The 21993-nt window shown below is 58.1% G+C and overlaps 1 protein-coding gene across 2 annotated transcripts in view; it reads left to right on the forward strand.

Annotated features, from left to right (window-relative positions):
- Positions 1-11457: 11457 nt before the first annotated feature.
- LMX1B (LIM homeobox transcription factor 1 beta) overlaps positions 11458-21993 on the forward strand; it is a 100409-nt gene continuing 89873 nt past the window's right edge. For both annotated transcript variants that reach the window (XM_086475736.1, XM_086475738.1), the window contains exons 1-2: positions 11458-11596; positions 11963-12149. In XM_086475736.1, coding sequence (XP_086331862.1) covers positions 11458-11596; positions 11963-12149 — 326 coding nt within the window. The remainder of the gene's footprint in view (positions 11597-11962; positions 12150-21993) is intronic.

Consider the following 21993-nt stretch of genomic DNA (forward strand, 5'->3'; position numbering starts at 1 on the left):
TTTTAATGAGATGCCTGTATGATTCTATATCATTTTAGAATATATAAACAAGCTTTAAATTGTTTTCCCTGGGCACTGACAGGATTAGAACAGCAGTTTCAGAGGTGAAAGACCTGTAATTAATACAGCATGCCAATCAAATCCCATCAGTGAAACACGTTTCATTAATATTTGTTTTTTTACTGTTAAGCCACGTTATAAACATTTTAGCAGTTCACATCTGTCTCTCATAGAACAATTGTAGTTGAAATTAAAATGCTATATTTTCCAAGGTAATTATATTTTAGAAGCATACATTCTTGCTGGTGGACATATGATGTTTTCAGCTGTGTACCTCAGAGTGCTGAAAACTGTTTAGCCACCAGTAACAACTGCTTTGTATGTCTTCCACCTGCCAAAAGGAAACAAAATGTTACCCTGAAAATTATTATTCATCTTTACCATGTTTTGCCCTTCATACATCCTGCTCTCTGCCTCTTCCCGCCTTTCCAGCGTTTGAATTCAGGCAGTTGCAGCCCATCCTCGTCCTGCCCTCCTCTCTCCCCTTCGCCTGGAGCCCGGTCCTTGGCAGGGCTGGCCCCCCGTGCCCATGGCAGGCAGAGACAGCGGCAGCAGCGGGGTCCAGAGTCGTCACAGCCATCCCCAGGTGACGGGTCCAGAGATGCTTGAAACCAGCAACAGTGGCAGAGGCTGCTCTGGCGGCAGAGGTGCTTCAGGATTTCCCAGCAAAATGTTAATGCTCTGCAATGTTTCTCCATCTTCTTTGGCGAATTGAGCTTGAAAATTCAAAGTCTTACAGGCTTCGCAACTGCCTTTTCCCACATGAACAGCAGCATTTTAATACTTCTCAATAACTTATATTAATATTTCTTATTAATATCTTATTTTAATATCATATTCTACTAATTAACCACACTTTTTCTTAGCAGCTTTGATTGCAACTCCTTCTTCCCGCACAAAGGCAGGAAAAAGAATATCTAACATAAAAGGTGTCAGAAACAAAATTTTAGAAATACTGCCCGCTGTCCAGCGTATGACGATAGCTTGAAATTGGCTAATCGAGGTTCCTGCTTTCCTTGTGATCTGCTGTGCAATTCCTCCATGCGATAAAGGGATCCTGAATGTGTATGACCCCTAATCCTATCACTTCGCCAACTTTCACGGCTGAGGAAAACAGGACGTGAGAGCCCTTTAACGTGCTGTATTGGCCTCCTGAGTAATCTTATAACCTGTCATATAAAAACCGGTATAACAACACATCAACATACTCAGTCTTCCCCCACTTTTATGAGCAATGGGTTTATTCCTTGACACTAGTAAAAATTAAGACCCGGGCGCTGGAGTGCTATTGGTGTTTAAGCATCCGAGCCTAGGTGTCCGTCCCAGAGGACCCTGGCTCCGCGGCCGCTGAGGGGCTGAGCCCGCTGCCGCAGGCAAGGGCAGCCCGCTGGGGCTGCGGGGGTCCCGCACCGCCGGCCAGGGGCTGCCGCGACCGGGACCCCCGCCGGGAAGGGCGGAGAGCCGGCGCAGGCAGAGGGGCGGCCGCTCTCTCGCCCCCCCCCCCCCCCCCCCCCCGTTCCCTCGCCCCGCGGACCGGCCGCGCTCGGCGCCGCGGAGCCGCGCGGAAGGGCCGAGCGGTGCCGGGGCGTCCCGAGCGGGGCTTCCGAGGGTGCGGGGCGGTGGGGACGCCTTTCCTCTGGCCGCGCCGCCGCAGCCAGAATCACAAACATGAGTGCGTTTATGGATTAGTTTGTGTGACGGGCTTTTGGGGCTGCGTATGTGTGTGCGGCGTGTTTTGTTCCTAAATCGGGCTGAAACAACGCTGCGGGTTGAACAGGAGTTTAACTCTCGCTCGTGTGGACAAGTGGCTGAACTGAGCCGAATTTACGCTGTGAAACTCGCTGCCTTCAAAAGCATAAGATCATCATCGGGGGGGTTGGGGGGTGGGGTGGGGTGGCGTGCTATCCCCCAAGCTTTCAGGTGTCCGAGACTGCAACCGAGTGCATTCACGTCTGCAGGGACCATGGAAAATCAGACTTTGAAGTTCTCCGTCCACTGTCCCAATTATCTGCTTCACAGTCGGTTTTCACCCAGGTTGAAAGGGTGCTCCAATTCTGTGGTAAATGTCCCTGTTTCGGAACACTTTTATCGGATAACCTGGCTGCTCTCGGGGCACACCTTTCCCCGTGTATTGTACAAACATTGAATTTCGGAAATACCCGGGGAATCTCTATGGGAAGAGCAAAACCGAGGCTTGGGCTAGAAAGGGGCGAACCAGCCCCAGCACCCTCGGGCTGCTCTCTCCCGTTTTCCCCATGCGGAGCTACGAGGAATCGAAACGTGCAACAGCGGCAAAACCGGGCACGGCGGCTCCGGCGAAAACGATGTGTATCCCTCATCCTGACCAAAACTAAACCCGCTAAAATAATTAGAGGAGCAAATCTGTAGTGCGGGGAGGAGTGTCAAATTGGCTCATCCGTCATCGTCTAAATGAGGCTGAGGGTGAAAGTGTTTATCGTTCGTGATAACCTTTGAGCCCCGGGATCAGAGGATTTCTTTTAGGAAAACACCTTTATGAGGGATTCCTCTTCTATCCGATGCCATAGCTGGGTTTATATAAACTTACGTTCCGAGATAACTAGAAATAGTAAGCTTTCTGCTTATCGATAATGGGAGAAAGAACCACCGTGTTCCTCCGTGCCTGCCGGTGTCCCAGAGAGGGCAGGAGTGCAGGCAGAGCGGGCAGCGGCGGGAGCACGGCGGGGGCAGCCGGTGCAGCCAGCGCAGCCCCGGTGCTGAGAGATCGGAGCCTCCACGGCTGGGAACCGCCCCCCCCCCGGCTGCTCCGAGACTCGCCTCGCCGGCACCCGGCACGGCAGATAGAAACGCAGACGTGCATGAGAAAGAGAGAGGACAAGAAAATGCTGCCAGAAGAGCGTGCAGCTTCGTGTGCATCTTCAGAGCGATCAGTTGGCATCAGGTGAGAACATGTCATGCCGGGGAATTACACCACGCAAGCACTCTGCGTGACAAGCTGCCAGGCATGTGCGGTAGGGAGCTGGGCGGCAGAAGCCCGTGAGCAAGATGGATTGAAGCGGAGCGAGGCAGGAGCAGCTCCGCAGGGCTGGGGCTCTCGGCGGGTCCTCCCGCCCAGGCTCTCCTGCCTTCGGCTCTTCTCAGGCTTTGCTGAGCGTTATCCCACTGTCTGGGCGGCACGCTTCGGCGTTCTGCATCCCTCTTGTTGGACCGCGTGTGCCGAGAGTCCCGCAGCAAATATTTCCACCCCTGCATTCCTTAATGACAGTGCAATAATCACTAATACAAACCAGAAATGAGCTTTCCGCTCCGCTCTTCAACGGAGTACTCAGCCCGGCGAGGTTAGCAGCACTATTTATTTGCTCGGCGTCTGATAGTTCCCCGTTTTACGTGATCGTTTTCTATTTACAAAGGCGCTCAGGAGAGCCGCAGCAGAGGAGCCCAATCAGATAATGCAGCACAATTACCTACCGACTGCACTTTCTGCTGTTGGTATCTGTGCGCAGAAAGCGATACCGTCTTGCAGGCAAAGCCCTCTCCTCTTTCTCTCCGAACTCTTTGTTTTTCGTTTCTCCCTTCGAGAAGCACCGGGCAGAGCAGCCGCGCTGGGGGGGAGCGGGACTCGATCCATCCCGCACCGCGCCGGGGACGGACCCCAGCTACCGGCGGTCCGCTGGGCCCGGGGCTCCGGGGGCCTCAGGGCAGACCTGTCCGGGGAGAAAGGTCCCCGCCCCGGACCCCTCGGGAGTGGACCCTCGGCCCTGCTGCGCCCCGGCCTCTTGCCAGGAGGGGACTGGCCGGGGCCCAGGCTCCTGCGGGAGGGGATGCTCCGGGGAGCGGAGAGCGAAGGGTCTGGCCCGGTCTCCTCGGGACGGCGGGGCAGGACGGGGGATCCGGAGCACGCTGCCCCGGTGCAGGCTCCCGGCCGAAGCCTGCCCGCGGGTAGCGCGGCGCTGCACCAGCGCGCAAATAGCGCGCCGGCTGAGCGGTGTCTGCACGGCCCCAGGGCAGGGCTGGCTGCTTCCCACGGGCCAAGTCGCGGCCTTGCCTGTCCCACGCACCCGCACCGGCCCCACGCGGGGCTCTGGGTGATCGGGGACGGTCTGGGAGAGGAGAAGCGTCCTGCGGCGGCGGGATCGGCGGGTCGGGCCCCCGCCAACGCGCTGCCCCGCGCTCCCGGCGCAGAGCCGGGCGCGGAGAGGGCTCGGCTGCCAGAGGCGCGGGAGGGCCGCGGGCACAGGCGGGGCTCCCTCTGCGCAGCGGACCCCCGCACCGCCGCCCGGTTTCGATGGGGCCCGGCGCCGTCTTTGCCGCGTTCCGCCGGCTCGGTCCTGCGGGGGAGGCAGGAGAGCGGCTCGGGGCGGCCGCGGTCCGCGCTCCCGTCGGCACGGCGGGGGTAAACGTTAGTCGTAGCCGAAAGGCTGCCCAGCCCCTGTAGGAAACGATTTCTCGTTGTTGGAATTTTGGAGGGGTGTTTTGTTCCTGAAAATCGATTTTTATTTAGATTCCTCGATTAAACGGATAGGAATGGTCCCGCAGCGCGTCGGAAAAGCAGAGAAGCGGCCAGCTCCCTCCCCTCTGACGAGCAAGCCCCCTCCAACGGGAACCCCCTCCCCGCCGGGTGAGCGGCCCCGCCGCCCCCAGCATCCGCACAGGCGCTCCCGCTGTCGCCCCGGCCCGACGGGCTCCAGCGCCGCTCGGCACCGCAGCCCGCGCGCACTGGGAGCCGAGGCTGCTGCTCGGGGGGCGCCGGGACCTGCGGGTGCCGGGATCCTACCGGGCAGCCTGTTGGGGCCGTCCGCACCGGCGGAGCGGGCTCTGGGCGCGGTTCCCGGCGCCGCCCCGCAGCACCGACCTCCCGGCGGCAGTGCCGGCGCCGAGCGCTCGCCGTGCCCGCCGTGCCGGGCCGCTACTGGCGGTCCCTCCTGCCCGGCTAGCGAGGGCCCAGCCCGGCCCGGCGGTCAGTGCCGGCCCAGTGCCCCCGCCCGGGCCGCCCCACGCACCTGCCAGTTCGCGGGAGAAAAAGCGGAAGGTTGGAGGTCGCCTCATCCCTTCCTTTCCCGTTCCTCCGACGCACCGCCCCGTTCACGCCTGAGCGGGAGAGGCGGCTCTCCGGAGCGTGTCTCTGCGGGAGCGCGTCCGGCCCGGCCCGGCTTGCTGGAGCTCCCGGCCTCCGCCCGCGCCCCCGGGGCACCTGTCGTATGGGGTTTCCCAGCCTCCGGGGGCTCCTCGGGGGCTGCGGAATGCCGAGGCCGCGGCGGGAGCCCCGAGGGAGCGGGCGAGAGCGCGGGCGCTTCGGGGCCGGGCGGGCAGCACGGGGAGAGGGCGGGGGGGGGGGGGAGCGCCGCCGCCCCCTCCCGCTGCCGTCCGTCGGGGCCGGTGCGGCGGCCCCGCAGATGAAAGGCTGCGCTCGCAGGCGCGCCCCGCGCTGGCAGGTCCCCCCCGTCCCCCCCCCGCGGGTGCACATGTCAGAGTTCACAGACCTGGCTGCTGCCTTTACAACGCTGAGCTGTAAAAGAGCGGATATTAAACCCGTATAATGGATCCAGCTCCAAGGAGAGGTTAAATTTACCAGTGAAACGAAGGTATTTGCCCTGAACTGGGAAAAGACAGCCCCCCCCCCCCCCCCAGCCCCCCGGGCTGGGAAACCCGCGGAGCCGTCAGAGCCTGGCGGTAAACTCTGCCCCCAGCCCCGCACCTGGCACCGGCCGCCGCGGGGACACATGTGCGCCCCACGCCGCTGCCAGCCAGCCCCGGCCTGCCCCGTCCGCCCTGTCGGGGCCCTGCCCGCGCCGGGAGGGCGAGCCGCGGTGGTGGGGGAGGAGAGCCGGTGGGGAGCGAGAGTGCTTCGGTTTGGGCAGAACTGGACCCGGAGCGGGGGGACCAGGAGAGGGACGGGGCTGCGCTGGTCACACTGGCCGTGCCCGACGCGGGGCCGGGGGAGCGGGGCCGGCGGGGTCAGGGTTGTTCCGGGCAGCGGGAGCCGGGGCTCCCGGTGAACGCCGCCAGCGCAGCCCTCTCCGCGGGCGCGGTCTTTGTGCCCGGCGCCGGGCGAGCCACTGGCCCACGGCGAGAAGGAGGGACAGCGCAGAGCCGTGCCTGTCGCCGCAGGAGGGACCGGGTGGCGCAGCGGCACCGCTCTGGGGCAGCGCAGCCCCGACGAGGCCCTAGTGCCGAGGCCCATCCCGAGGCTCCTTCGGGTGGGCGAGGGGCCCGAGATCTCCAGTCCCCGAGGCCGCACGGCGAGGCGCTCCGCCGGCGGAGGGGGACGCGGAGCCCAAGCCTGTCTGCCGCGCTGCCCTCAAAAATCCACTTAAGAAAGATGAAGGCGCATGCAAATGCGTGGCGCCTCCTTGCTGGTGCCTTTAATCATGGTAAATTGACTCTTGTTCCTCCGGGCCCCCCGAAAATGCACACAGCGCGCACCGCACCGCGGCAGAGCTGGAACTCCCAGCGCGCCGCGCACACACGCGCACCCGCCGCCTTCCCCGGGGCTTTTTGGCGCTGCTCGGAGCGGCTCCGGCACCCCCAGTGATCCCGCTTCCTCAGCACTTTTCCTCCCCAAAAGCTGCCGTGGAGGGAACAGCGCGCAGAGATAGCATCAGGCTGCCTATATCAAAGAGACCCTGCTTAATTAAAATACCGGCTCGGCGTTCGCCGCCTTCCACGCGGCGCGGCCTCCGACCGCGGCCTGCTGGCTCGCTCCCTCCCCGGGAGGGCGCGGGGGTTCCCCGGCTCCCCGGGCGAGGGTCGGGCCCTTTGAAAGGCCGCGCCGGCACCGAGCGCGGCGGGTCCGGGGCGCAGCCCCCGCCGGCTCCAGCCCACCCACCCAGCCGGGCACCTCGGCGGCCTCGCTGCGGTGCGGCCGGCCCCGGGCCCTGGCGCTGGTCTGAGCCCGGCGCGGCCCCGTCACCTGCTCCGTGAGGCGGCCGGGCGAGCAGGGACCCTGCCGTCGTTGGGGCGCAGCCGGTCCGGCGGACGGGCCGGTTCCCGGGGGGCGGCTGCGAGTCGCGGGGAGGCTCCGCGTGGTTCACGGCAGGCGTTTGTTTGCGCTACCGAGCAACAGCCCGATAATTTATTGTTATTGTTATTAGTAACTACACTTTGCAGCTCGCTTACATTTATCCTTCCGAGGGAGGGAGAGCGGGCTGAATCAGTCATCGCCGAGAGCACCCGGCGGCGGCTCTTCCCGGGCAGGAGCCGCTCCGCCGCGGGTCCTGGGCCGGCGGGGCCAGGCGGTGGGCTGTCCCGGCCCGCTGGACTCGGCAGCGGCGGCGGCGGCCCGGGGCAGAGGGCCGTCGGCGCGGAGACACGGCCGCCGGGGACTCGGTCGGAGCCTCGGGCTGCAGAGCCACTCTGGGGGGCGGGGGGGAGCTGCGCGCGTCGCCGGCAAGCGAGGTCGCCCGAGGGACGCCTGCCGGTCTCCGTCCTGGTGGCCGCACCCGCGAGAATCTCGGCCCGTGCCCGCGGTGCAACCGGGCCGGTGCCCCCCGCGCATCCCGAGCACCGCCCGCCGCGGGCCGGTTCCCTGGCAGCGGTGCTTCGGCGTCGGCCGCTGGCGGGCGGGGGGAGGCCGGGACTCCGCGGGGCAGCGAGGCGCAGGGTCCAGCTGCGGGTGGAGAAAAACAGGACAAAGTGAGCTGGTGCCCCCGTGCTGCCTCGCGGGGCACCCCCCGCCGCCGGTGCGCCGCAGACGGAGCCGGGGGCCGGCGGCCACTCACGACGAGGCAGGAGGCCGGTCCGCCCCGTCGGGGGGCGGGCAGCGCCACCGGCTCCCAGAGGGGCAGCACCCGGGACGGCCGGCCCCGCTCCCGCCCGGCCCGGGCCGCCCGGCCCCGCGGGCACCGCTCGCCCCGGCTGACCCCGGCCCTCTCCGGCCCCGCTCCCGGCCCGGCCGCGCCGCGCCCGCGGGAGCCACGGCCGTGCCGCGGCGCGCCGGCAGGGGGCAGGCTGCGCCCGAGGCCCCGCCGCACCGGACAGGCGGGCCGGGCCGGGCCGGGCCGGGGTCAGCCGAGCTGGGCCCGGCCGGACCGGAACCGACCGGGCCGTGCGCGCTGCGCGGTCACCGCCTCCCCCGCCGGGGCTCACCTCCGCACCCGCGGATCCGGCAGCGCACCCCGCGGGGCTGCACGCACTGCGCGGCGGGACCGCGCGCTCCGCACCAACGCAGCAAACACCGCCGCCTGCGGAGCACCCTTGGCGTCCCGCGGGGTGCGGGCACGGTGCCCAGGGCAGCACCCCCGGCACACCGCGGGGACGCCCCCGCCGCAGCCGCTGTACGTCGGTACCGCGTCCGGCGGGGGTGCCCGCTCGCAGGCGCCCTGGAATGCGCGGGCAGAGGCGGTGATGCACACCCGGGCAGGCGGGCAGGACGCACAGACACCCGCGCACCCCGCCGGGACGGCATGCTTACGCGGAGAAAGCGGGGAGTTCCTCTCTTCTCGCGGTCGAACAGCCCCTCGCCGCCCCGAGCGGGCGAACGCGCGGGCACCGAGCGAGGCGGTTCTGTCGCGGACACGTCTGCAGACCCACGGGGGAGGGGGTTCCGCCGCCCACCCTCAGCTGAGCCCCCGCAGCGCCCGGCACACGCCTGCGGGCGCACCGGGCGGGACAGACGGACGAGGAGAAGGGACTGGGGCGTCCCGTCCCGCGGGAGCGGCACCGCCGCCCGCAGCGAGGGTCGGTGCGAGCGCCCGGACCACGGCGGCGGCTTCTCGGACGGGCGCAGCCCGTTGGTACCGATTCCGGTGCTCAGTTCTTCCCTGCCTCGTTTAGGAAACGCGGGATGGTGACTGCCTGCATTTCTTGTTCGACTCGCAAAATTAAAACAAAGCACCTCAAAACAAAAAGGTTTGCCTTGCAAATAAATAGAGAATTAGAACCAAGCCACGGGGAGGTGGGGTTGCGTTAGTCTTGGTTTGGTTTTATTTCTGTGATGGTTTTGCGCGTGGGTGTTTTAATTGTATTTTGTTTTTCGTTAAAAGCACTACATAAACCGAATATAACACCTCATCGAATTGTTCTCGGGGTAAGAGGCAGGGATCGTAATTACCGGTGCAGTGTTCGTACACACACAGGACAAGAAGCAACAAATCTTTAGTGTGATATTTGTGAGTAAAAGCCCACGAACAAAGATTGAATTATTGCTGCGGATGCGAGTTTGGGAGGGTTCCCGCTCCGTGCTCAACTGTCCCGCCGCACAGCGTTTCTTTTCTTTTTCTTTTTTTTTCTTTCTTTTCTTTTTTTTTCTTTCTTTTTTTTTTTCTTTTCTTTTTTTTTTTTTTTTTTTTTTTTTGTTAAACGAGAAGTTATGAAAACTACCGAGGAAAGAGGGGCTCCAATGTTCCTCGCAATTGTAGAAGATAATTTGACGGAAGCCCTGTGTGACGGAGAACACCGAGTCCTTACACGAAAATAGGAAGGGAACATAAAAAATTAATGTAAACTAGAAGCTTTTTCTCCACTGATTGAACTCTGAAATCTAAGCAGCTTTTATCTTGATCTCAGAATTAAATAATCATATATTATTTTTTCAGCATTAGCTACAAAGGTTTTCAGATTTGTACTGTCCAGAATAAAAACCAAACGAGCTCTATTACTGAAAACCCTTTCCAAAATATTTAACTAAAACGTAATGACGAATTCCTTTCAGAGATGTTTCTGTACGAAAACGGCATAAAAAGGCGGCTTTATCTTAAGACCCAGAAAAAGAAGCATTAAGTAATTCAAGTTAACACTTGTCCTGCTTATTAAATATCAATATTTTGGGAGCATTACAAAATAAACTCCCTTCCTTCGGCAGGGTCACAGCATATCACGGGTCACATTAAGAAACTCCGCACGGAATCCTTTCCGGATTTTTATTTCCTCAGATTTAGATTTTTAACGGTATCGGCGAAAAAAACAAAAACGAAAGGAAAGCCCGAGCCGCGGGATTTCAGGCGCTCTCCCCCCGGCAAGGGGAGATCGGTGGGTATAGCTTTTCTCGCTTGGATGAGAATTCTCACGGAACACAAGAGCGCAGCGGGCCCAGACACGGCTGTTTCTGCACGCGCAGGGGGTGTGCAAATCCCCGCATCGCGCACGTACACGCACACGGAGCCTCTCCGCGTTCAAACGCTTTCGCGGTTCAGCGCTCCGAAGCGCAGCGCTCCCCAGCTCCGCGGCGCTCCCGGTAAGCGCTGCCCAGGGAGCGGCGCGGGGCCGCCGCTGATCGCTCCCGGGCCGCCGCCGCGGGAGGGGCCCGCAGCCCTCGGGCTGCTGCTCGGCCCGGGCGGGACGCGCGGGGCCGCCGGCCGCCCCCCCGGGGCCGCGCCGCCACTGCCCGTCGGCCCTGCGGCCGGGTCCCTCCCGCGGGCGGCCCCGCCGCGACGGTGCGGCAGCCGAGGGCGGGCGCGGCGCGACTCCCCGCTCCCCGTCCCGCGTCCCCGCCGGGGCCGGTCGCGCCGCCACCGCCCGCGGGACCAGACCTGTATCCCCGCCGGCTGCCCCGAGGGAGAGTCCCGCCGCCACCTGCCCGGCCGGGGACCCGCGCTGCTACCTACCCCGGGCGGGGCAGGAGCCGGGAGCCGCCGTCGGGCCGGGAGCGGCGCGGCCGGGGCCCCGCTCCGCCACGATCCTCGGCGGCCGCGCTCGCTCTGCGCGCCCCCCCCCCCCCCCCCCGCCCCCGCCCGGGCCCCGGCACCGGCTTCGGGCCCCGGCCCGCGGGGGCGCGCCCCCGGCCCGCGCTGCCTGCGCCCGCCTTGCCGCTCGCCGCCCCGGGGTGCGCGGAGCCCGCCCGCCCCGCGCCCCGGGCGCCGCCGTGCTTCGGGGGCCGCGGGGGCCCGGCGGGGCCAGGGCACTATTTGACGTCGAGGAGACGGATCACCGCGGCGCAGCGATACGGCGCGCACCAATGGAGTTCAAATGTCAGCAAGTTTGAGGAGGGGTGAGGCGCCGGGGGGTGTGTTCCTCCGCCGCGGCCCCTGCTCTAAACGGCGCGGCTCCTCGGGACGCCGCATGGCACATGGGCTGCGGAGCGCCGGGGAAGCCCCGCCGCCCCGCCCGGCCCCGCCGCGCCGCTCCGCCCGGCCCGGCCCGGCCCCGGGAGGGCCCTCCGCGGAGGGCGTGGGGCTCCGGCGCTGCCGGCGAGCAGGTGACACCGCGGGCTGCCCTGCGCCGTGTGCGCGGCATGTGCGCGCCCGTGTAGCGCGGGCTGCCCCCATGGGCAGCGGCGCCGGCTCCTTCCTCTGCCCCCCGTCTCTGGAAGTGCAGGCAGGAAACGCTCCTCATGTCTCCCAGATAAAAATAAAAGCGACTCCCTCCTCCCGGCCGCAGAGTGTCCCCGAGCTCGGCCAGACGCGGGGCTGAGCCGGCCCCGCCGCCCGGCAGCGCCTCGCCCCCCGCCGCCCCGGAGCGCCGGGCCGCGCCGCCGCCCGCCCCATGGATATCGCAACAGGTCCCGAGTCCTTGGAAAGGTGCTTTACGCGGGGCCAGTCGGACTGCTCAAAGATGCTGGACGGTATTAAAATGGAAGACCACCCTCTGCGCTCGGGTCCGGCCACGTTAGGAGTGCTGCTGGGTGAGTTGCCGCTCGCTTCTCGGCCGCGCCGAAGCGGTCCCCGCGCTCCGCTCGGTGCCCGGGGCTGCGCTGTGGCGGGGCCCGGCCGGGCTGCGGCGGGGTGCTGCGGGTTGCTGCGGGCTGCGGCCGCCTCGCCCCGGGCCGCCGGCCGGCGCGGAACTTTCCCACCGACGTTTGCGGGGCGCGGGCTCGGCGGCGGCCGTCGAGCTCGATGTCGCCGAGCGGCGGGGCCGAGCGGGCTGCGCTGCCCGCCGGCGGGGCCGGGGGAGCGGGGCCGGGGTGGGGAGGGGTCGGGCCGGCTCGGGGGAGCGGAGGGCCGGGAGCGGGGCTGGGGCAGGCGTTCACGCCGCTGTCTGCCATCCGCAGGGTCGGAGTGCCAGCACCAGGCCGTCTGCGAGGGCTGCCAGCGGCCCATCTCGGACCGGTTCCTGATGCGGGTGAACGAGTCCTCCTGGCACGAGGAGTGCCTGCAGTGCGCGGCGTGCCAGCAAGCCCTCACCACCAGCTGCTACTTCCGGGACCGAAAGCTCTACTGCAAGCAGGACTACCAACAGTAAGAGCGCGCCGCGGCCCGCGGGGCTCGCCGGGGCAGCCCCGGCCCGGCCGCCGCCGCCTCGGAGCGCGTTTCCGAGCGGGCCGCCGCCCGGAGCTCAGCGGAGCGGGGACATGCCGCGCCGGGGCCCGCGGCTGCGCGGGTGGCGGCCCCGGCGAGCGGGGACCCCGGCTGCGGGTGGGGACGGGCGGGACTGTGGGGACACCGTGAGCCGCGGCGGCCGCCCCGAGCAGAGAGCTGCCCCCCCCGTCCCCGGGCTCCGCGGCGCTCGCACCCGCCGCCGTCCGGGACCCTGCTGCGCCGTCGGAGCGGGGCGGCGGGGCGGCCCGTTTCGGCTCGGCGCGGCCCGTTTCGGCTCGGCGTCGCTGTGCCCGCTCGGCCCGGCCCGGCTCGGCCCGGCCCGGCCCGGCCCGGCCCGCCGCCGCCCGGGCAGCGGCAGGCTGCGCCGCGCCCGCAGCCGCCCCGCGGGGCCCTTCTGCCCGCGGCGAGCCCCGTCCCGCCGCGTCGGCAGCCCCGGGGAGCGGCCCGCCGCCGACCCCGGCCGCGCCTGGGCGCTGAGCCGCCCGCGGAGCGGGGCGGCCGGTGCCCGCTGCCCGGCGGGGCCGTCGGTGCGCTGCCGCGGGCGGGCGCGGCGGGGCGAGCCCGAGTGCGGGGCCGCCGCCGCCCCGCCGAGCCGCCGCCGGGCGCGGAGGGTGCGCAGGCGGGCGCGGCGGTGCGGCGGGGCCCAGCCGCGGGGACTGGCGCCGGCCGTGCCTCCACGGCCGGCCGCGGCAGGAGGAACCCGGCGCTGGCTCCGTCCCTCCCGGCCCGGGCGCTGCCCGCGCTTTATTTTATTTCGGCTTTATCCCCAAATGTCAGGCTTTGTCGGGAGGCGGCCCCCCGCCGCGCCGCGTCCCTGCGCGGAGACAGAGCCCCTGCCCCGCGCCGCGTTTGTCCTCCCCTGCAGAAGCCCACTTCATGCTTGTCACCGAAATTGAGGATCCTTTTTGTGCCGGGAGGGGGGCGAACATGGGCACTTCAATCACTAGGACATAATATGGCTCTGCTAGAAGTCTGGCAACAAACAAAGAACAACAACTATTGGTTTGCATCAACTTTTGTCAGGCATTCAGCAGGCTTCCAGAAAGGCCTGAAGTGGCTTAGTGGCAACAATGTGCATTTCATAGCTACAGCATGAAAATCCATCTCCATGGAAACTGGTAGTAAATGCTAACATGACATGCTGAGTATAAATATTGTTAGGGTTATAACTCTTGTATAAATGGCCCAGATAAATGTCCCCCTGTTTAGGAATTACAACAAAATGTGTTATTTCATACTGCAGCCCTCACCAGCACGCTACCAGAGAGTCTTCCACGGGCCCGGGCGCTTCCCATGAAAATAACCCGGAGCTTTCCCTCCGCTGGGCCGCCGCACTCCTGCCCTCCCCGGGGCCGGGGCTGCTACATGGGCTCTTGTTTTCTCATACCCCTGTGCGGGCAGCATGGCCACGGACTCTGTCTTTTTACTTCTACGCAAAATAAAACGCCCCGTGGCAGCCGTGGTTGTAGATCAATGAAACTTCTGCCTTTGTAGGTAGTGCTACCTTAGGTATTTTTGTTAATTAGGGAAGAATTTAGAATAGTCTTTAGGCTACCCAAAAAAGCAATTTTGGCAATGTAAATATTTACATTAATTACAAACAAACATACCCTCCAAGTCCCATCTTTAGTTTCTGTAAAATAAAGGATCGCGCTTTGAGACTTAAAAAGCGAGGTCGCAGGCTGTCGCTTTGTTAAAAACAAAAATGCTTTTCTGACCGAAAATAGAAATGTCACCGCTTTGGGACTTTCCGTGTTATCAAAGGTGTCCGATTGTATAGGGGGGAAATGGGGTAACCAGGCTGACGAGCAATAAAAAGATATCAACATGTTAGCCTTTGTTGTATCCCAGCACCTAGTGTGACATGACATGGTAACCTGCTGTGTGTGCCCCTACGGACTGACAGCGGCAGCAGCTCATGGAAAGGGGAGGGGAGACACGGTAAATCAAAATTTGTTTTCTCTGAAATTTTATTAGCCCCGAAGAGCAAACACGAAGCTACGCTGATGGCGTTTGTGTGCTTTCCCTGCCTGCTGCCTTTTAGACTCGGAGAGACGCTCTTCCATGACAGCTAGAGCTGTCTGTATGTCTCTATCGTAAAAATGGCTGTGGGTACATGCAGGCAGTACTTGTGAGCAGTGCGATGGGGTGATCGGTTTTATCAGTACGAGTGTGCAGGGAGGAGTGAAGCCACGAGCAAGTTGTGCAAGTCATCGCCAGTGCGCTGGTGCGGCCACCGTCCTGGGCTGTAACGTGCCGGGGTGCCAAGAGCCCCTGCGCTCGGTGAGCCTGCCTTGGGGCAGCGAGGTGGAGCGGTGTCGGTCCGGAGGAACACCGCTGTCAGTCAAACCAGATGCTTTTTGTTGTCCTAAGTCCTACTGACAGATCTCTGGGAAAAAAAAAAAAAAAAGAGGGGGAATAAAGACTACTTAAATATCTTAGTTACTGAAATTTGCTTTAAATAGATTTTTCTGTACATAGTAATGTAATTTAAAGGTCAGATTTCTCCAGAACTCCCAGGACTATAATCAAGTGCTGTGTGTATATCTTTGGAAAACTGGTGTCTCGTCTTTCTAATGAAAGCAAGCTTCTGATGGGTCAGATATCAGACCTTAAACCTTTCACTGGGTCAGGAATGATCGCTGCCCATCCTTGGATGAGGGCATTTCACATTAGGGGGAAGGGAGAAAACATTTTTCTGTTGTTTTTTTTTTTTTTCTTCTTAATAAAAATGTTGGCTGTTTGAAGCTACCCTTATGCTTGGAATGTTAGAATAAATCCTAGGGGAGATGGATTAGTGGCCCAAGCACAGTTTGAAGTAGTCAGAGGTGCCTGATAAACGTAATTTATCACAAAAATATCGTGGGTATGTCAGTGGGACAAGCTGTGAGTGTATTTTAGACTCTTTTTGTACAAGAGATTCAACATTTTTTTGCATGAGTACACCCTGATCTTTTGATTTAATGCAAAGTACTTGTTTTGCTAAAATTTAAGATTTTGAGGGTACATTTCATTGCAAAGTTTTCAAGGGGAGAAAAAATAGAGTAGTACCGTGGCACCAGGGAGGCTGACTCTTGCAAGCCCAAGTCAAACAAGTCTCTTTGATTTTAATGAGAGCTTTGCCAAACTGCAGGGTTGTTGCATGTTTGGAACCTCACCCTTACACTTTTTTTTCTTTAAAAGGAGTTTTCTTTCTGACAAACTGAAACCTTCAGAACGAATGTTTATTAAAAATAGGCAGTTTGCTGTAGTTATATTCCGGTTCTTTGCTTAAATGAATTTATTTATTGTACCACTCGTAACAGTGCTTCCTGCTATAAAACATTAATAATTATAAATATTACATTTCTTTCCCGTTTGTATGTTTTCTTTTTTTTTTTTGTAATTGTGCTTTTCTGGTGTGTTTTCCTCTCACTACTCAGCGTTACGTAACGATTTGCCCTAGTTATTGCTGATATTTAAAAAAGATATGCTGTGGAAAATAACCGTTTCGGGTTACCTATTTCATATGTAAGAAATGCATATAATTTCTGGAAAGATCCATATTCCTAGTCTAGCTTTGGAAATAAAGGCTGTAAAAGAGGTCATTTATTCTAGGGGTGGGATAGCACACAGTCACAGCTGCTATTTTGTAATTTTTCATTAATGCATTCTAAGTTTTACTTTGGGTGGGAAAGCGAAATATTTAGATTTTTGTTAGATTCTCCAAGATATAGGTCAGGCATTGTTTTAGCATCATTGTGGATGCTATTAAAAAAGACTTACGGTGTATTTCTGTTATGTCTTTGCACTGTTTTTCATCTTTGAGTCCTTCTTGTCAGTGACTGGGCTTATTTTTTATGTGCAGTCAGCACGGAGCAGCGTGTGCCTCGCAGGAAGGAAAGAAAACGCTGCGAAGCCTCGTTGCTGTAGGGAAACGTTTCCCACTCCAGATTTTGGAAATTCTTTCACGTGGGTATAATTCTGAGGCTGATGTTTCCCAGCTCAGTTGCATTTTGTATTCAAAATAAGACAAAAGCTTCCTGTTAGTAAACGTCTCTTGTTTGTGTGAATGTTATTTTTCTTCCAGAGAGCGCGAGCTCACGTCTGTGGCAAGCGCAGGCTGTGGAATGTAGGCAGGGTCCGCGGTGCAGGAGGTGACTTGAGCTCCCAGATTCTGCTGGCTGCAGAAGGGGTAATAACTGTTGGCTAACGGGAAGGTTTTATTTGTTTTCAGTGTTATGTTTTTTCTTTTAACTGAGGGGCACCAGACGTGTCGTTACGCTCATCAGTGCGACCGTTCGTCATGGGAACTCGTCAGAACTGTGCGGGCTCTGCTGTCCCCTCCCTTCCCTTCGCCTCTCGTGTCAGACCGGCGCTGGTCCGTGTGCCCGTGGCATTAGAAAACAGCATAAAAACTGGTGGAAGCTTAGAGATGAGGAGTAGCCTAGCACATGCCCAGGACATGGAGTAATGATTAAAGTTATGTCATCCGCTAAAAATGCTTTAAAAGTCGCCGAAATACTCTGGCGTTTTTGCTGAGAATCCAGCCAGCCCTGCGCTATCGGGCACGTCAGCCCGCTGAAAAATCCTCTGCGCGATCGGGCTTTCGTAGCACCTCGAAACAATTCCAGAAGCGGGAGCATTGAGGAAACGTAGCTGTTATTTCTGCCAATGACGTCAGCAGAGTAGCGGCGATCAGGCAGAGCCCCCGCAGGTCCCCCCCGTGTCGCAGGAATCCATCTCCGCGGCAGGCAGGGGGGCTGCGGGGCAGAGATCGGCTCGGGCGATGGAACGGCACCGGCCACGGGCCATGAGCTGGTTCCGAGTTGGGCTGAGTCAGTCCTAGCGGGGAGCTGGAGCGGGACGTGTTTTAGGAATTTGGGGAGACATTTTGGTTTTCTGCTACAATCATGGTAACCTTATTGGACAAAATAATTGCAATGGTAATACGTAATTTGCACTAATCCGTGGTAGAAAATGATAGGGAGGATCTTTTTGCAGTGTAGGCAGTATGCAATTAGATTAATAAGAGGATAATTTATAATACTTAACTACTAACCTGAGGAAAAATTAACCAATAAATGCGAAATACACTGCAAAAGTTTCTTCGCTGGAATACAGAACAAACAGGAACATTTTGTATTCTGTTTAGAAATCACGTCTATTATTTTTTGGCTTAAACTTTTGCACTAGTTCAAAGGCTTACATCACACCTTTTCAACTACGAATAATGTATCATGATAAAATAGCTGGATTATAATGTCTCTTCTCTTAGGCTAATTATGTTATTAGTGTATTTCAGTTGTAAATACGTGCCCCTCTTGCTCGCCTCCGTTGTGGAGCAACCTGTGAAGCTTGGTACATCTCACAGCGCTTGCTGCTCTGGCGAGCCTGGGAGGTGGGAGCATATTTAGTAGCAAGAGGAGGCTGCTTGATGCAGTCAGGTAGCTGGGAAGAAATATTTAGGAGAGAAGGAGTATGCTTTTCATCATGCAGCCGTGTCTTTTATTTTTAATTCCAGACAAAATTCGAATTTACTGTAGATCTGCCACTTCTTGTTGTAGCAGGAGTCGATGTCATTTTGTTTAGCGTTTCCTCCTGCTGGGGCGAAGGGTCCAGCAGCCACAGAGCGTTGCTGGAGCAGAGCCTGCGTCCCTGCACGCTCGGTGCGCCCGTCAGCAGGAGGTTTCAGCGACACGCCAGCACGGGGCCCTCCCGGGGCGCGATGAAACCCCGACTGGGAGCCCCCACGCCGTCGCCTGGCGCTGGAGCGAGCGGCGGCCTCGGGCACCCACCTCCCGCCCCGGCCCACGTGCGCCAAGCACCCCACGACGTCTGCTGACGTGCTCGGTGGGGTGCGTGGGGGCAAGCAGAGGGGTTAGTGAAACGCTTTGTTTTTCTGGTGGCTGGGCGAGGAGCGGGCAAGTACATTTTCTGTCCGGTTGGTTCGCATGATGCTCCTTGCGCTGTTCGGTTCTCGTGGCAGTTTTGGAAGAACGTGGTGTGTAAATATAACAGCAATTTTTCATGATAATAATGTTAGAAAGGGGTTTTCTACTGCTTGGGCCAGCTTGGACCATGCCACGGGTTGCATGAAATGCAGATTCACAAAAAGGCCGTGAATTTTAAACCCCTGCGAGATGGAAAAAGACCGTTACAGGATCCTCTATAAAGGGGGTACTAGGTCAAACGACATACTTGCAGAAAAAACAGGGATAAGTGCTTCTTTTTGCCTACGTTTTTTTTTGCCTGCATGATATGTCATGTTATTGCTCAAGTGAGGTAAGAAAGCAAGCAAGTAAATAAATAAAACTGTGAAGTGAATTGTACCGTAATCTCCAGTAAAGGTAAACAAACCGGGTATTGCTCTTGGATGGTTTAGTGTGGTAGAGAGGGTTTTTTGGCATGATTCGGGGAAGATTGCATTACTCACGAGGCAAAGACTGACTCATACTGAAATGACAGTTTCTTGTTCGTTACAAAATATAAAAACTCAACGTTTGTTCCGAAACAAAGGATAAGGTTAGTTATAGGTAACAGTGTGATGTGAACCCTGACAGCTGAGTCTGGCAGCCAAATCATGAAATGAGAGGAGTTACTCTGGATTTGGATGGGCGCAATTAAGAACAGAAATTTCCTTTCTTTAAGTGAATTGGAGTAAATACATCAAGTGGGCAGGGAGCGATTATCAAATATACACCTTGCGGACTGTGTAATTGTGGTATGCTGTATCTAAAGCTGTGAATTAAAACTGATTTTTCTTTGATAAAAATGTATTAGATTTTTTTTTAGAAAGCAGAGGTGTTTTATGAGTTAAGATGCTTTTAAAAATGTAACAGGGAGATAAGATGGTTTTGCAGCAGTGAGAGCTTTAACAGCACCAGTAGCATTTAGGGGAGGAGACACCACTTCTCTCTGTTAGTAACCAAGTGAAAAAAGCACGTAAACAACTTCATATCCAATTTAAAATGAATGTTGAAGGTAAAGCTGGGCTTCCAAGTTTGAGAATAGGGACCATAAGAGAGAAAAAAATGGTAATACTTGTAAGGTAAAATGAGGTGACTTTTGGTTTTAAATGTAATGCTCTTTGGTGTTTGTAACTGCATGCTAATACAGATCTAAATCTTGCGTACTGTGCTCAGGCAAGTTATTCACTGTTTCTAGATGCCTCTTTAAATTCAATGTAAAATTGAGGCAGATTTTTTTTTTTAAATACTAACCTTACATTCACGTTGAGTTCCTGGACTTGCTGTGGCTGGACTGATACTCCTCAAATGAAGTATCGCCTTACTCTTGTGTTACTGTGGGTACGTCTGCAGTTGCTGTGAGCGGACCTTGGCAAACTTGTCCAATCGCTGTGGCCAGCGTGGTCACCCAGGCCGGAGCCCGCCCCGGCATCCCGGGCGCAGTGAAAATGAGGGCGAGTTGTTGCTGCGAGAGGGGGTGAGGAGGGGACGGGCCGCCTGCTCCCTGGGCCTGAGCAGGCTGTTCCCACAACAGCCGTTTTGCAAAATGGGCTCTGCTTGTTCCCGAACAAATTACTGCATACATATGTTTTCTCCTTTTATACGACCAACACATGCACAGAGTATATATGCTGCCCTTGCCCATTACTGGATGCTAAATGTACCTTACAAGTAGGAAGCACCATGTGTGGCACGTTACGCAGTTTTAATGCAGATTGTGTAGAAGCAAAGCCCTGAAAATGAAGTGCCTTGTATACAACATGAAGCATCCACCGTCTTGAGAAGGCAAAACACTCGTGTCGGTGTTACCAGAGGAACCCAGGGTCTGTTACACCAACTTTTCCAGACTGAGATGGAAATCCAGCAGAACCCACCTGCCTGCTCCTTGTGGCGATGCTCGTGCAGAACAGGGTACTTTACTCACCTTTCAAAAACTATTTGCCTGTGGGCAACTGAACAAGCAGACGTTTGCGAGATTGTATTACAGTAAAGGACTCGTCAGTATGATTAATCCCTGTTTGTTACTTTGTCAGTTTTGAATTTTTTACAGTAATCTTCTTTATAGGTGCAGCAGAACTGCTACGGCCCAAGTTGGTTAAATGCCCTTAATAGCAACAGAAACAAGGAATAACGTATTTCTTGGGAACTTTAAAAGGGCTTATACTCTGATGCTCCTGTAATAAGCCAGTACATTTGCAGAGAACACTTGTTGTGGAGGTCATTTGCTTTGCTTCCAAAACATAATATTTTTTTAACATGCACAAAATTTCCCTTTGCAAGTGTTGACGTGGATTTGTGAACATGCAGTTCCTGGTGACTTCAATGAGAGCCATCCTCGCTCATCAAAGGATAGAATTTGGCTCTTGATTTTACTGCAATCAGTGTATTATTTATAATGCACAAGAGCGCACGTGCACTCTCCCAGTAAGAGCTAATGGAACGTATGCGCACATGCTGAGGACCAAATCCTCCTGGTGGCTGTTAGGAAGTTTACTTTCATGTGTTTGTTCCTGCGTGTAACCTGAATCACCATTCACTGGTTACAAAACCAAACCAAAAAAAGAATAGTAGCATTTTTTTGCCATGGTTACTCCTGTTGCAGGCTATCCCTATCGTAGGAACCAAGCAAATTTGAATTTGCAGAAGAAACCGTTGATACAGTTTTAAAGCGTTGCTAATTACAGCCAGTTACAGCCAGTGGTTGCTACTCGTTCTCTCAGACTGATAGAAACATCATCACTTCTGACAGTTGTTTCTCCTTACAAATTGGGCACTGGTGCATTCCTTGCGTATTAGCGAGGAAGCCCGTTTCTTGTAGAGTGTGGCTGTGGCCAGTGTGACGGGGACAGCGTTTGCTGCCCGGAGGTGGGGCTGGGCAGAGCGCCGGGCACCGGTGCTGCCGCAGCTGGAGCCAGGCTCACCGGGAGCTCCGTGGGGCTGGACCCTTGGGCTGCAGCATGATACCTGCCAAAACTCATTAGTGAGAAAGGTTACAGTTCTCATTAACATCCACTCCACAGAACAGTTGTTTCCAGCCTGTGGGATCCTATCCTTTGACATAATCAGCTTGCCTACAGCCAGCATTTTTCTATCACCTGATAGAGCTGTTCCTGCAGCTTCCCAATGGAAGCAGCTTCTCCAGTTTCTAATTTTTTCTCTCATGTCACAACTTTAATCCAGTTTCATGGGGGGGGATGTGGCTGCACTTGCTGAGGCTTCTTTTGATAGTGCATGTGAAATGAGACAGATATTTAATTCTGTTTATTAACAAGTCACAATAAACCATTATAGGAAATCATGAAACTTAAGACAAAAAATGCACAACGAAATGACCCCAGAAGGAGCTCCCTTCGGTTAGAGGGGAGCTTTGGTACAGTAAGGTCCAGCTGTATGTGACGGTCTGGTAGCCCCAGCGCTGCTCATAACTACTCAGGATCTTCTGCAGATATTTCTTTGTGGTTGATGATCTGTGCTAAGCCATCTCTCGTGCAGCAGCGCCTCAGCTGTTTACCGTAGTGGTGCTGTGCCCTCCGTTCTGCGGTAGACCTTGGCCGGGAGCAGGCCTCCCTGCCCAGCTCCTGAGCCTTGCGTGAGCTTATCAGATGGTCGGGAGCCACAGGAGAGGTACCAGGTGCTGTGGGGAGCTGTGGGAAGGTGGTGAGCAGGGCGGAGCGAGGGTTGGACCAGCTCCCAGGGTCCCACTGCAGCCGCAGAGGCTGGAGCTGGCTGGGCACACAGCCCCGTTTCCACCTCGGTCGCTTCTTCGGGCAGCTGGGGATCCAGGTTACCTGGTCCGTCCTCCTGCCAGGTGGGTG

Source organism: Leptosomus discolor, chromosome 19 (genome assembly GCF_034619465.1).
Source record: "Leptosomus discolor isolate bLepDis1 chromosome 19, bLepDis1.hap2, whole genome shotgun sequence".
Taxonomy (NCBI): domain Eukaryota; kingdom Metazoa; phylum Chordata; class Aves; order Leptosomiformes; family Leptosomidae; genus Leptosomus; species Leptosomus discolor.